The 15,642-nt window shown below is 38.4% G+C and overlaps 1 protein-coding gene across 4 annotated transcripts in view; it reads left to right on the top strand.

The window, feature by feature from the left end:
* Nucleotides 1-15,345, top strand: part of kif21b (kinesin family member 21B) — a 60,625-nt gene extending 45,280 nt beyond the window's left edge. For 2 of the 4 annotated variants that reach the window (XM_058373543.1, XM_058373542.1), the window contains 7 exons: nucleotides 160-340; nucleotides 1,222-1,386; nucleotides 3,839-3,956; nucleotides 4,539-4,709; nucleotides 6,856-7,055; nucleotides 10,005-10,139; nucleotides 10,890-15,345. In XM_058373543.1, the coding sequence (XP_058229526.1) occupies nucleotides 160-340; nucleotides 1,222-1,386; nucleotides 3,839-3,956; nucleotides 4,539-4,709; nucleotides 6,856-7,055; nucleotides 10,005-10,104 (935 nt within the window). In that variant the 3' untranslated portion in view covers nucleotides 10,105-10,139; nucleotides 10,890-15,345. The remainder of the gene's footprint in view (nucleotides 1-159; nucleotides 341-1,221; nucleotides 1,387-3,838; nucleotides 3,957-4,538; nucleotides 4,710-6,855; nucleotides 7,056-10,004; nucleotides 10,140-10,889) is intronic. The other 2 variants (XM_058373545.1, XM_058373544.1) reach the window with 1 other exon arrangement.
* The last annotated feature ends 297 nt before the right edge of the window (nucleotides 15,346-15,642 follow it).

The raw sequence follows: 15,642 nt of genomic DNA, 5'->3' as shown, positions 1-15,642 counted from the left end.
AACGATCATTTAGTGCTGTTCTCACAGAGATATTTATGAGGATTATGCATAATCATTTTCCATTTTCATAAAATGGAAATAGCTACGGATTTAAAAACAAAAAAAACCCAGAAAGTATCATAATGTTGTATTTTTAACTGCGCTGGTATTTGCCCTCAGACCGCACATGCAAGATGTGGAACCTGGTGACTGGGCAGGAGATAGTGACACTGCGGGGACATCCCAACAACGTGGTGTCCGTCAAATACTGCAGCAGCTCCGGCCTGGTCTTTACTGTTTCTACGTCCTTCATCAAAGTGTGGGACATCCGGGACTCTGCCAAGTGTGTGCGCACCTTCACGTGAGTATCTCCAGCCTTGTTAAGCTACAGACGCAACTATCATAAGATTAAACTTACAACCCAAGGAGCTAGGTTATTTCTGATGTCCTCTGAATGTAAAGTCTCAGAGCTTCCTGGGACTGTGTACTACTACTACAACCTCAACCCAAGAACGTATGAAATACAGCTTTCGCAATTGTCTGATATGAATCAATGGTGCTAGCAGATAGATCAGGCTTTTCCCCTGTGTTCAGTGTTTTTGTAGCGCACAGTGATTTCTGTAAATAAATCTAATCATGATATCATGGATTGGGTGAATATAAAGTGTGATGCTTCGTACCAAATGTAGCTCATTATAACGGCCAATTTAATCCTGCAGGATCACACAGCTTTTTTTCTTTTTTCTTCTTCAGCATCCTCCCAATAGACACAACATGCACTCTGTGATACAAGCCTTTGCAACTCAATAAAAACAAATTGAAAAAATCACCCGCCATTCCACGATTGAAATGTGGATTTAAATAGAAATTAAACTGAAATGCTTTGGTACATGAACTGATTGTTGCTTCTGAATACAGATGAGTGAAAACGCTTCAGAAATGCATTCACTGACAACTGACTTGGTTTATAATTGATCAGGAAAGGTTTAGTTTTTCCCCCAGCGATTTACGAATTTATGCTCGTGTTGTCTTTTATGCTTTATTCCTGAGAAACATGGAATTGTACTTTTAAAAAGAAAACAAAAAAACAAGCACAAATTCACTGCTAGAGCGTTCACGCATGATGTTTTGATGTTCTCGTAGATAAAGTATAAATCAATCCTCAGACACTCTCACAATGTTGCTTATAAATTTGTGTATGTTTAACCGTTGGTCGCTTTTCTTCCCACTTCTTGATTCTAGATCCTCAGGTCAGGTGGTTTCAGGAGATGCCTGCGCTGGCACCACCACCCGCACAATCACCACGGCCCAGGGTGAATACCAGATCAACCAAATCGCCCTAAATCCTTCCGGCTCCGTGCTCTACGCTGCAGCAGGGAATACGGTCCGAACCTGGGACCTCAACAGGTACACAACTACACTATATTGCCAAAAGTTTTGCAATGTCTGCCTTTACATGCACATGAATGTAATATGGAGTTGCCCCGCCCTTTACAGCTACATCAGCTTTCACTTTTCTGGGAAGGCTTTCCACAAGGTTTACGAGTGTGTTCCTCTAGAAGTGCATTTGTGAGGTCAGGTACTGATGTTGGATGAGGAGACCTGCCTCACAGTCTCCGCTCTAATTTATCCCAAAGATGTTCTATGAGGTTGAGGTCAGGACTCTGTGCAGGCCAGTCAAGATCCTCCACACCAAACTCACTCATCCATGTCTTTATGGACGTTGCTTTGTGCACTGGTGCGCAGTCATGTTGGAACAGGAAGGGGTCATCCCCAGTTGGGAGCATAAAATTGTCCAAAATGTCTTGGTATGCTGAAGCATTAAGAGTTCCTTTCACTGGAACTTACCCTGAAAAACAACACCTGAATTCAGTGATTTAGAGAGGTGTCCCAAAACTTTTGGCAATATAGTGAATCTGCTCATCCTCCACATCCTGTAAAGCTCATTATGTGCAAACCAGCTAGCATGAACTCGTGTGTGTATGTATGTATGTATATATAACGCTTTCAAGTGACCACAGCTAGCATGAATCCATGTGTGTGTGTATGTATATATAACACTCTCAAGTGACCACAGCTAGCATGAATTCATGTGTGTGTGTGTATGTATACATAACTCTCCCAAGTGACCACAGCTAGCATGAATTCATGTGTGTGTGTATGTATATATAACGCTCTCAAGTGACTACAGCTAGCATGAATTCATGTGTGCGTGTATGTGTATATATAACACTCTCAAGTGACCACAGCTAGCATGAATCCGTGTGTGTATGTATGTATAACTCTCTCAAGTGACCACAGCTAGCATGAATCCATGTGTATGTGTATGTATATAAAACACTCTCAAGTGACCACAGCTAGCATGAATCCGTGTGTGTATGTATGTATAACTCTCTCAAGTGACCACAGCTAGCATGAATTCGTGTGTGTGTGTATGTATATATAACGCTCTCAAGTGACCACAGCTAGCATGAATTCGTGTGTGTGTGTGTGTGTATATATAAAACGCTCTCAAGTGACCACAGCTAGCATGAATTCATGTGTGTGTGTGTGTGTATGTATATATAACGCTCTCAAGTGACCACAGCTAGCATGAATTCATGGTCTCATAGCTGTTAGCATTCCAGATGCTGCAGATTACTGTTTAGAGTGTTGCTTAAACAGCTGCATATACAATGTGCCTTCTGGCTAATTTTAATATTCACATATGAGTGAGCGTTAATGAATATGAATGGATATTGGTTTAACCACCAGCAAAAAGAAAACCGTGTATTTACAATGGCACAATCCACCGCAGTTAAACATTCGTCCTAAGTGTTTGTGTTTGACAGGAGTAATAGAGAAAAAATGAAATATTAACGTACAGCAAAAGCTTTAGTGAATGTCAGCTTTAATGAATGTCAGTTTTACTAAATGTCAGTTTTACTAAATGTCAGCTCAGTATTGCAGCGTGTTACACTACCGCAGCAGCTCGTGTGCTGGTGCTGCTTAAAAATTCAGACTTTGTGAACGTTATAACTGCCTGAGTTTAAAACTCTGCATTCACTTAGTTATTTATGGGCTGGGTGTTTAAAAATATCCTGGAACGAACAAACTCGGTGGCAGGACGTGTTTATAATAATCATGGAATTCTGCACAGATATTTCTGTTTCCTTTATTAAACCGTGCTGCCTGCACATTCTTGCTTCTGATCTAAACAAGCTTCTCAGGTGTCTGAGTTTTGTCTGTTTCTTCACACCAACGTGGTACTGCTCTCTGTAACAACATATCGCCAGATGTGGCTTTCCTTTTTCACTTTTTCTCACTGATTTCCTGTTTGCGTAAGGCATAACAAGTACCTGATTAGTCATTTCTGTATTTGCATACATCAACCTCAAACAGTTCACTGGGTTTTCAAATATTTGTGCTCATTCCTACTGCATCGAAGTAATAAAAGATTTGTGTATTTACGTTGCTTAGGGATCGTGGCAACAATTAGGTCAACGAACACAAAGCAGACCTTTTTCACGAGCTACATTCTGTTTGGAAGCCGTAAATCATAATAAAGTGACAGTCACATCAAATTGAAATCTTTTAAATGGTCAATATGAACATTTTAGGATTTACACAGTCAGCTGAACCATGTTAATAAGAAGCTTACGAATGAATCAGTTATTTTTAACTCATTAAAGAAGCTAAAAAATCCCATGATGTCATTAAACGTTTTGCTAATTGTGCAATTCTAATTAGCCACTATACTCCATAGGCCATTGAAATATCAAGTTATATATAATATTAATACGAAGTTTTAAACACTAGTGAATTTGTATGGTTTTTGTACAGTGGATTGAGATGTAATGTTTGTGTTTGTGTTGTGCAGAATGCAGGCCTCTGGGAAGCTGACGGGCCACATCGGCTCAGTCATGTGTCTAACAGTGGGATACTCCGGTGGAGGCAAAGACCAGGTCATCACCGGCTCTAAGGATCACTACGTGAAGGTACCTAAAGCACTCTGTTCATCTGTTCTGCGTTTGTACATCGATCAGGCATAACATTATGAGCAGTGAGAGGTGAAGTGAATAACACTGATGATCTCCTCATCATGGCACCTGTTAGTGGGTGGGATATATTAAGCAGCAAGTGAACATTTTGTCCTCAAACTTGATGTGTTAGAAGCAGGAAAAATGGGCAAGTTTGACAAGGACCAAATTGTGATGGCTAGACGACTGGATCAGAGGCAGAACTGCAGCTCTTGTGGGGTGTTCGCGGTCTGCAGTGGTCAGTATCTATGAAAAGTTTCCTTTATGTCCTGTAAGCATCATTACAGGACTTAAAGGATCTGCTGCTAACATCTTGGTGCCTCAGCACACCTCCAGGGATCTAGTGGAGTCCATGCCTCTTTGGGTCAGGGATGTTTTGGCAGCAAAAGGGGGACCTACACAATATTAGGCAGGTGGTCATAATGTTATGCCTGATCGGTGTATGTATGTAGTGGAGTCTTTTTCATACATCGCAAGTGGAGAGAAATGAGAAGCAACACGTAGGCTGACGCTCTCTGTGCTGTGGTGACCTTTTTCCAGGTGTTTGATGTTGCGGAAGGCATGCAGGGGAACATCGGTCCCGCTCACAACTTCGAGCCACCGCACTACGACGGCATCGAGTGCCTGGCCGTGCACGGCGACGTGCTGTTCAGCGGCTCCCGCGATAACGGCATCAAGAAGTGGGATTTGGAGCAGCAGGAACTGATTCAGGTACGGGAGTGCTGGCACAATCTCTGGTTGTCATGTAAGAGCTGATGCTTTTTTCAGATATTCTTTTCAAATGTCAGAAGGTTTCGAGCACATTTTGTGTGATCTCTTGATAATTTGATACAGGAACAAGAAGGATAGCAAAGAGACTTTTTAAAGCACAAAATTAATATTTCTGTTTGATAATACATGCATGATTACATGCCAAAGTCAGAAACTGCTCATAAAGAGAATATTAAATCCACTGTTTATCTTCTCCGTCCATAGCTGACTTGTTGATAATCACAGCTTCTACATTTGACGGGGGATAAAGTGAATTCTATTAAAGTATTACTATACATTTACTCTTTCCTTAGTAACTAACTGTGCTGTAAAGCTAATATTTGGTCAGTTGGTACATTGTCAATCTGAGTAGAACTTGCTTTATATTCAGCTTGTAGTAAGACAACCAGCATTGTCTAACAGCTGGGAGAATTCTTCCTGACAGGGTTTTAATGGTTTCTTAAACTTCAAGGCAATCACCCACTCAGTGTAGATGTTCCTTGCTTTGCGGGGAAAAGGGCAGAACTAATTGCTTGGCATAGTGACGATCGCATTGTCAAAAATAAGCCTCATACCTGTGAAGCGCCCTGTTTCGAGAACACTACGGTTCATCACTTTCCATTTGCATTTCTTTTCTAAGCACCAACTCGGAGTCATTTCTGCATTAATTTTTTTTGCAGATGTTGATTACAAGGTTAACAGCTGTATTTTATTTTTAGCTTAGTATTAATAGTTTTCTACCACAGTGCTGATTGGAAGCTATGGCTGTAATTCGGATCATTAGTTTATATTAATGCACATTTTGCTGCTATGGTAACAACTCATTCAGAGGAAATATTGTGGATGCTATACAAAGGTTTTACCGCAACATTATTTATCTATTATTTATTCATCTAATCGGCCAATCACTGATTATTTTCATGCAACAGCGCAGCATGTTGTCTTATTCATATATGCATAAGATGTATAGTGCATTCCATAAATTCCATAATATGTACATGCTCTTAAAGTAGTGTATCTGTAATATGCAGTTAAAGGCGAATGTGAATGTGTGTTCTTTATTAAAAGAAACCCAACAAATGTCATGATGGTTCAAAGCGCAGGTCAGTACACACGCTAGCATCGTTAAACGGACATAGACACATGATAAAGCAAGGCACAGCTCAATCGCAAACAGAGAAACTACTCTCAGAAACGCGCGATTGCAATCTACAAGAACAGAACAGGTGGATGCAGTTAGGTAACAAACCAGTGATGGGACAGAGGTGGAGTCGGGTCTGAAACCAGTACAAAGCAGTCGGTTAAAAGGCAAATGAAAGCATTCGGAGAATGACTCGTTGTGCTGTGACTCGAAAAGACGGGGAAATTCATGACAGTGTCTTTCAGTTTAATTCCATGAAGCAGCATGTTTTTGTTTTATTTCACTGACAGCACTGCTTATTCCGTGGTATGCCGAAGAGTTGAAGATGCAGTAAACATGCTTCAATAACCCGTCTCTTGCTTCTTGTTTATCGACTTGGGTTCATTTTCGAAAATGAAAGTTCTGGGCATTTTACGAGAAAGATCTCTTAATGTACTATACATCTCTGGGGGATAAGTAGTTATGCTAATTGCCATATTCTCTCCTTATTTAATTGGGTAATTAGATGGTCTAGGAGCAGGTAAGTCATTCAATATTAGAAGCTTCATACCTTCGTACAGTCTATAAACGAAGCACCATTTTGCACGCATAAAGGAAATGTTTGTACTGGGAAATGTTCTATAACTCTCTATACACCACAGACTGCATATATTGCCCGGTAATTACAAGCACAAGATTGTCCGGAAGTAAGGAAAAAATCCTATTATAGACATCCCCGTAGGCAGTTCAGATCGTGCCCAGTGCTAGCAATCACAGATGTTGTTGACGAGCGCTTTGTGAGCGCTTCAAATGAATTACTTCCACTTATCGGGTATGAAACCTAAAACTGCTCCATAATGATGACACTTCTTTTCATGCTCTCAGTATTCAGACACGGATTTACACTTCGTATTAAATTATATTAAAAAGCTAGGTTAAAAGCAGACACTTAGACTTAGCAGTGATTTGTGTTGTGTTTCTTCACAGCAAATCCCGAACGCACACAAGGACTGGGTTTGTGCGCTGGCCTATGTGCCCGGGCGACCCATGCTGCTGAGTGCCTGCAGGGCGGGAATGCTGAAGGTCTGGAACGTGGACAACTTTACACCCATCGGAGAAATCAAGGGTCATGACAGCCCCATCAATGCTATCTGCACCAACTCCAAACAGATCTTTACTGCCTCCAGGTACTAGCTGCAGACTAGATTTCTTGCCTGGAATCGGACATGTAGACAGATTAACAAGCTCTGCGAGAGAGAGAGAGAGAGAGAGAGAGAGAGAACACGCGGGAAAACAAACCTGCCATTTAAGTTATTAGCCTTCGTGGTGAGATATTGATGAAATAAAAGCTGAAAAGATCTTCTCATTGAGCACCTCGTTGTTGTGAGTAGCTGTTAAGGTTCTTCTCTCTCTCTCAGTGTTATATTGTGTTCCTGACAGCAGACTGTTTAATAATTAACATAGAAATATTCCAGCTCTGTTCCTGCTGCTGCTGCTGCTGCATTTTCAGGTCATCGACCGCCTCACTGAGATTAAATAAGATGCCAAGACTTTTTCTCATCAAGCATCAAGTTACTTCAGTGCCTTCGCTAACCTGCTACTTTCTCTTTCTTTCTTTCTTTCTTTCTTTCTTTCTTTCTTTCTTTCTTTCTTTCTTTCTTTCTTTCTTTCTTTATTTCTCTTTAATCACTCACTTTTATTTTTACTTTTTTTAAAACATTTTATTCTTTCTTTCTTTCTTTCTTTCTTTCTTTCTTTCTTTCTTTCTTTCTTTCTTTCACTCTTATTTTTACTTTTTTTAACATTTCTTTCTTTCTTTCTTTCTTTCTTTCTTTCTTTCTTTCTTTCTTTCTTTCTTTCTTTCTTTCTTTCTTTCTTTCACTCTAATTTTTACTTTTTTAACCTTTCTTTCTTTCTTTCTTTCTTTCTTTCTTTCTTTCTTTCTTTCTTTCTTTCTTTCTTTCTTTCTTTCACTCTTATTTTTACTTTTTTTAACATTTCTTTCTTTCTCTTTAATCACTCACTTTTATTTTTACTTTTTTTAACATTTTATTTTTTCTTTCTTTCACTCTAATTTTTACTTTTTTTAACCTTTCTTTCTTTCTTTCTTTCTTTCTTTCTTTCTTTCTTTCTTTCTTTAGTTCTTTCTTTCTTTCTTTCTTTCTTTCTTTCTTTCTTTCTTTCTTTCTTTCTTTCTTTCTTTCACTCTAATTTTGACTTTTTTAACCTTTCTTTCTTTCTTTCTTTCTTTCTTTCTTTCTTTCTTTCTTTCTTTCTTTCTTTCTTTCTTTCACTCTAATTTTGACTTTTTTAACCTTTCTTTCTTTCTTTCTTTCTTTCTTTCTTTCTTTCTTTCTTTCTTTCTTTCTTTCTTTCACTCTTATTTTTACTTTTTTTTAACATTTCTTTCTTTCTTTCTCTTTAATCACTCACTTTTATTTTTACTTTTTTTAACATTTTATTTTTTCTTTCTTTCACTCTAATTTTTACTTTTTTTAACCTTTCTTTCTTTCTTTCTTTCTTTCTTTCTTTCTTTCTTTCTTTCTTTCTTTCTTTCTTTCTTTCTTTCTTTCACTCTAATTTTGACTTTTTTTAACCTTTCTTTCTTTCTTTCTTTCTTTCTTTCACTCTAATTTTGACTTTTTTTAACCTTTCTTTCTTTCTTTCTTTCTTTCTTTCACTCTAATTTTTACTTTTTTTAACCTTTCTTTCTTTCTTTCTTTCTTTCTTTCTTTCTTTCTTTCTTTCTTTCTTTCACTCTAATTTTTACTTTTTTTAACCTTTCTTTCTTTCTTTCTTTCACTCTAATTTTGACTTTTTTAACCTTTCTTTCTTTCTTTCTTTCTTTCTTTCTTTCTCTTTAATCACTCACTTTTATTTTTACTTTTTTTAAAACATTTTATTCTTTCTTTCTTTCTTTCTTTCTTTCTTTCTTTCTTTCTTTCTTTCTTTCTTTCTTTCACTCTTATTTTTACTTTTTTTAACATTTCTTTCTTTCTTTCTTTCTCTTTAATCACTCACTTTTATTTTTACTTTTTTTTAACATTTTATTCTTTCTTTCTTTCACTCTAATTTTTACTTTTTTTAACCTTTCTTTCTTTCTTTCTTTCTTTCTTTCTTTCTTTCCCTCTAATTTTTACTTTTTTAACCTTTCTTTCTTTCTTTCCTTCTTTCACTCTAATTTTTACTTTTTTAACCTTTTTCTTTCTTTCTTTCTTTCTTTCTTTCTTTCTTTCTTTCTTTCTTTCTTTCTTTCTTTCTTTCACTCTAATTTTTACTTTTTTAACCTTTCTTTCTTTCTTTCTTTCTTTCTTTCTTTCTTTCTTTCACTCTTATTTTTACTTTTTTTTAACATTTCTTTCTTTCTCTTTAATCACTCACTTTTATTTTTACTTTTTTTTAACATTTTATTTTTTCTTTCTTTCACTCTAATTTTTACTTTTTTTAACCTTTCTTTCTTTCTTTCTTTCTTTCTTTCACTCTAATTTTGACTTTTTTTAACCTTTCTTTCTTTCTTTCTTTCTTTCTTTCACTCTAATTTTGACTTTTTTTAACCTTTCTTTCTTTCTTTCTTTCACTCTAATTTTTACTTTTTTTAACCTTTCTTTCTTTCTTTCTTTCACTCTAATTTTGACTTTTTTAACCTTTCTTTCTTTCTTTCTTTCTTTCTTTCTTTCTTTCTTTCTTTCTTTCTTTCTTTCTTTCTTTCTTTCTTTCTTTCTTTCTTTCTTTCTTTCTTTCTTTCACTCTTACTTTTACTTTTTTTTAACATTTCTTTCTTTCTTTCTCTTTAATCACTCACTTTTATTTTTACTTTTTTTAACATTTTATTTTTTCTTTCTTTCACTCTAATTTTTACTTTTTTTAACCTTTCTTTCTTTCTTTCTTTCTTTCACTCTAATTTTGACTTTTTTAAACCTTTCTTTCTTTCTTTCTTTCTTTCTTTCTTTCTTTCTTTCTTTCACTCTAATTTTTACTTTTTTTAACCTTTCTTTCTTTCTTTCTTTCTTTCTTTCTTTCTTTCACTCTAATTTTGACTTTTTTAACCTTTCTCCCCCCCCCCCTCTCTCCCTCCCTCCCTCCCTCTCTCTCTCTCTCTCTCTCTCTCTCTGTGCCCATGCCTGGTGTGTGTACAGTGATTGTCGGGTGAAGTTGTGGAGTTACGTTCCTGGTCTCACTCCCTGCCTGCCGCGTCGCGTTCTGGCCATCAAGGGCAGAGCCACCAGCCTTCCCTGAGCTCCACTAACACCCTCCTCCTCCTCTGCTCTCTGGTACTGCCTTCCTCACACACTTCCTTTATTTCTCTCTTCTCCTTCTCTTATTGCTCTTACACTCTCTCGCTCTTTCTTCTTCACTCACAGACTTGTATGTGTTCTTTTTTTCTCTGTAACTCTCACTTTTTCTTTAAAAAAAACCCCCCTCCTTGCCATTAAATTGGACGACGAGCTCAGTTTTGGCTCTCATTGCGTTTAACAAGATTCTTCTTCCGAAGCACAAAACTCTGTTGCGGTTCCTATTGAGTCTATCCCAAGGGCATAAATCCTCCTAATTGTGTCCTTTTCCGAACTCTACCACCGAGAGCTGTTGTCTGTCTCACGGCTCGCTGACTCCTTAGTATCTGCTGCTTCTGATTCACCGCTATAATATAGTTGTACTTAAATGAGTCACTTTATATTCCAGCAGATTCCCTACAAGTTTTAAATAGCCATACACTTGTCGTGGAGAATACTGGTATAACATATTGTATAGACCTTTGAGGATTCTGCCGTATCAGAGACATAGTAATTGCGCATTATATAAGAGCCCACACAGTCAGGGTTAAATCTTTCCTCTAGGAGAAACGTGCCAGAGTTTGGTTTGGCGTTCTTTTATTTTTTTTTTGCGGTAACTCTCCGGTTTTGATGTCTACCACATCTCATCTGCGGAGGAGTTCCTGTCAGCCTGTTTCAAGATTCATTCTGCTCCTGTTCCTATTTTCTGTTCTCTCACACTTTCTTATCGTTCTGCCTCTCTTCCCACAGTGACAGGACTGTGAAGATCTGGAACCTGAGGATCGCAAAGAAGAGGTGACAGCTTGACGGCGTAAACCATGGTCTTACGTTCCTTACGTCGGGGCGACGTCAAGGCGACTCGGCCTGTCCTGAGGGTTCAGAGGTTCGGAGGTCGCAGTCTGGAGCTCCACTGCAACGTGAAGGTCTCATAGTTGAAGAACGTTCACCAGAAGGAAGGTGAAGGCAATAGCGAACCTTAAGGTGCCACCATGTTGGTATTTTTGACTGCACACCAAATAATGAGATGAGCGTGTGTCTACTCCACGTGCATACGTTTACTGAAAGTGTCCTTCCGTGCCAATTTGTTTTTTGAAGAAAAAGAAAAAAAGCGTCACTTTAGATGTAGCTGCTGTCCATTTTTGCTTATTTATTATTTCAAGGAAATAAAAACAGGCCAATATGGAGGCCTTGGGAAATCACTTCTGAGCCAAATGGTGGGGGAAAGCACTTTTCAGTTTTACCCCCTGGAGACCCATATGTTTCTGTGTTTTGATTGACTGAATATCAGCCTTTATCATAGCAAGTGATCTACTGGAAGCAAGAAGGAGATTGATTCTTCTGTTACCATCTGGTGGAGGTTCTCTGGAGAGTCTGGATACAAACGGAGCTTGTTCCAAGACGTGACTGTGTAATAGTGCTGGCACGCTCGCCAAACGCCCTGTCGCCTTCCTCTGAGGTGTCTACTTAAGACTTACAAAATCTAATACGGACTCGATGTCTTCTTAATCCCTCATCATCTTGAACACAACTCTGTACAGCTTGTCTCCTTCTGTGCTGTGATGTTTCCATGTTCTACCTCAGGTTTAAATGTGTTTTTTGGGTCTGAAGCCCTGTCAGCTATTTGCGTTTAGGACTCAAGCCCATGTCTATCTCCCAGTCTTCTTATTGCTGGTCTGTGAATATAGCGCTCTCTGAGCTCTGCACGCAACCTTATCCACACTCTGCTGAGCAGACACTTTTCGAGACCGGCTTCAATAAGCTCGGGCCAGCAGCGGTCCAGAGTGTGCAATAAAACCGACAGTTTGCTCTAATGAAGGCTCTAGTGCTTAAGCAGGCAGAATTAGTGGGTTTAGAAGGAGCTAATCTCCTGCTGAGAGTCAGTTTTTGATCAGTTCGGTTCAGTCTGAACCAACTTTGGACTGTTCTTAATGCTGGATATGGCACATAGACTCACCATGGTATCACAGTGGCGCTGGGCTGTTTGACATAATGTAACAGAAATGAAATCTACCACTATTTTCGCCATATCTGTGAAAATATTACGCAGCTTTGTAGTGGGTGGAGCTAGAGCTCTGTTTAGCTCATTGGTAATGCAGTATTAGGGGATTACATGTAATATTTAATATTTAATAGGATAGGAATTAGCAGCGACTTTTCAAATGCGAATGCTTGTTAGATGGCTGCACAAATCCCGGTTAGTTCACAGAACATGTGAAAAGTCTCACTGGGAAGTTTTTCTTAAATAAAAACAATATATAAACAGTGGCTCTCCTTGTCGGCTCTCCAGGGGTCTGTTAAGAACAGTCTGGGTTTTTTTTTTAAACTTTTGGTACAGCGATGGAAATCATGCTCAATGTTTTTTTATATTAACGTTAACCTAAAAACTCTAAATAATGTTGAATCTTCAGGATCTCTGTAGTGACAGACAGGCGGAATATTAATAATACACATTTATACAGTCTAATTTTGGAATAGTTAGATGATGTACATCAAATAAATCGGTACTGAGTGCGTCCATGGGATTTATTTTTAAAGGTAAAGAGGTCTCTGCCTGCAAAAACATTGATAACCCCTGATCTACAATCCCACAGACCTGCGTCTCCCAAAAACCTGTGAAATATAAAGCATAATCCAAACGCTGGCAGAACATCAAATACTTCTCAAAGCCCTTTGGGCCAGACACAAGTTGTGACTACATCTGGAATTATCTCGTAGGATCCATCCCAATTTTCTTTTTCCGCTGCTTCTCTTTAAAATATGCAGAAAGCAGTGTTGAGAAGTAGGTCGACTTTTTTTTTTTTCTTCTGCTCACCTTTTTTCCCCCAAAAAAAACCCCATCAAATAAAACAGTTGCTGTTTATTAAATGAAACAGGAAACTGGTCCACTCGTGCCAGAGGAGCCGACACGCCTGATGGGGGTATGTGGGCGATGGCAGGTTTCATCTTGGCACAACACTGGTATGCACTGAGTATTTTTAGAGCATCAATCATCATCTTCCAGGGCTGCACTTTTCTCCCAGCCCCCAGATTTACTGTCTTTTTTAATGAAACATATTTATCACCCTAATCTTTTCTGGGCGGCCCCTGGCGCATCTATATCTGTAGTAGCAGCTGTCGGTGGGTGCTCGGCTGTCAGGCCCGAGTTCTGATTTCCAGCTGTGAGGGATGGGTTCGCTGTGCTAAAAGCCCCGCAGCACAGATGAGGCACATCGAGCTGTGTTTAAGGAGCCGATGTCCCATTAAAACTGTGAGCTGATCCCCCTCCTTAGTTTTTTCGGTATATTTAATATGATAATGTTCAAGCAAGCAATGGAGGATTTTGTCTTAATGATGCCATCGCACTATGATGCGAATACCACTGTTTTCTTATCAGAACGTCAAGCTGCTGTTCAACTCAATAGCATGGGAGCGTAGTAGATTTCGTACCACAGCGCTGTTGAATACTTGATTCTGATTGGTTGATTCATTTAACAGAAGCTCTGACTGTAGTTCCAGCTGTGAGGTTTTTTTTTAATTTTTTTTATTAAGGCACTCTCTCTACACAGAGAGACCTGTGGAAGGAGTCTCCAGTGTCAGTGCTTTGTAACAATCAGAGATAAAGTCTTTAGTATGGAGGACTTTTTTGCTGCGACTTCTTGTGAGAGAGAGATTAGTGATAGATAGCATGTGAATACAGGAACATTAAACATAAGTAAACAGTACATCATTCTTCACTTCATACAAAATCGTGGTTGTTAGCGAATAGTTCTTGTGTAAGAAGATTCAGACACTTCAATAACATGCTGTTATTGGAATCAATTACTCATATTACTCACAACATTACTCATATCATAACGCATCACCAGCCAATACAAAAAATCTAAATGTTTGTGATTTATTCTAGAAACGGAGGATCTGAACGGTTTTCTGAACAGTGTACAAAAGTTTGTAGATACCGGGAATCACTTTTTTTTTTCTTTTTCTTTTTTTTTCTTCAATATCCCAAATCCACATCCCAAACAAAATCTCTCAGTTTTTCTTTCCGTAGTTTTGGTCCAAATCTATTTATTCTTTACAGTCATGGAAGCCTGTGAAAGTGGTACTTGTAGTTAAAGAAGTGATTTGCAGCATTGCGACAGATCACTAAAGTTGTTGCCAAAGCCTTTTGAACTGTGATCACTTCAGTGCACCATGTTCCGCGTTTGTGTGTCTTCTATTTCTTTTCTTTTTTTTCATCCTCCAACCTTTCTCCTCTCTTTAATGCTGTTGTTAAACTAATGAGTCATCTACAGTAAATACATTTCTTTTTTTTTCTCTTGAAAACCGAATCCTTTTTCAAAGACTGCCCCTCATTAGTGAGCTGAAGAGACTGGATGACTGGCTTTATTCATTTCATTTTAGAAATGCATTTTTTTCCTTTTGAAACCACATTATCCATTTCATATTGTTGAATGTTGACTGTGAAATAAGCGGGAAGGAAGCTTTATTTGGCTAGTGCTCAAAGACTGAAATGGAGGGATATCACCTCTTAGTGTGTGTTGAATGAAATGTGGATTTAATGGCTTCCACTTCACGCCATGGATATGACCGCAATACAGTACAGTCGTCGGCCGGCGTGTGATAGATAGATAGATAAATAAATAAATAAAAATTTGCAACCGCTTTCATAGTTTGGTGCTCAACACAGACAACAACCATCACAACACAATGTAATAAATCCTTATTTTGTTTCCCCCTTTGGCTTTCACATGAACTTTTGTGTTTTTGCATGGCCTGAACATGAGGCAGAACTGAACTGTACAGAATCCACACTGCACTGTATTTTCTGTGTATGGGAGGATGTCAGTGCCTGACTATAGGTATCTACAATCATCTGTGCACTAACCTGGGCTTTACTGCTGCTGCTACTGCTGTCTTATTTAACGCAGACAGTGGGGTGCCCCTCTTTGCCTTACGCTCCAACTCTCTGTTTCAAAGCCTTCACCGCCTTAGACTGATCCAAAGCACTGCCTCCTAAAAGCTCAGCGATGGTTCTAACCTTTAGACGCATCTACGATAGATTTAATAGATGAAATGATACACGACGTTATTTTACTTCGTTTTCATTTTGTATTATACTTTTTCTGGGAGATTGGATGTCCCTGTTTAAAAAAACACAACTATATATATATATATATATATATATATATATATATATATATATATATATATATATCACTAAAAACAATCAAGATTGGTTACAGGAAAGGTGAGCGGAGATCAGACCTCGTGCCGGATCTCGCCGGTGTGCATCAGATCTGGCAGGCGAAGGCACGTGCAGAGAGCAGGTACATCACGCAGCGGCAAAAAACAACAGGGTCAAAGGTGCCTTTTTATCGCACAGACTCCTCCCAAGGACTGGAAATGTTTCTACAGTGGCGTTTGTCTGTTTTCTTACATGTGGGTGTAAAATACTTGACTGTAAATATTGTATTAAGTTTTTATTTAAGGTTTGATCAAGCATTGCTGCACAAAATAATAAAAC

This window comes from Hemibagrus wyckioides, linkage group LG21 (assembly GCF_019097595.1).
Source record: "Hemibagrus wyckioides isolate EC202008001 linkage group LG21, SWU_Hwy_1.0, whole genome shotgun sequence".
NCBI lineage: Eukaryota > Metazoa > Chordata > Actinopteri > Siluriformes > Bagridae > Hemibagrus > Hemibagrus wyckioides.
Note: the sequence above shows the minus strand (reverse complement) of the source record. Positions and strands in the feature narration are given on the sequence as shown.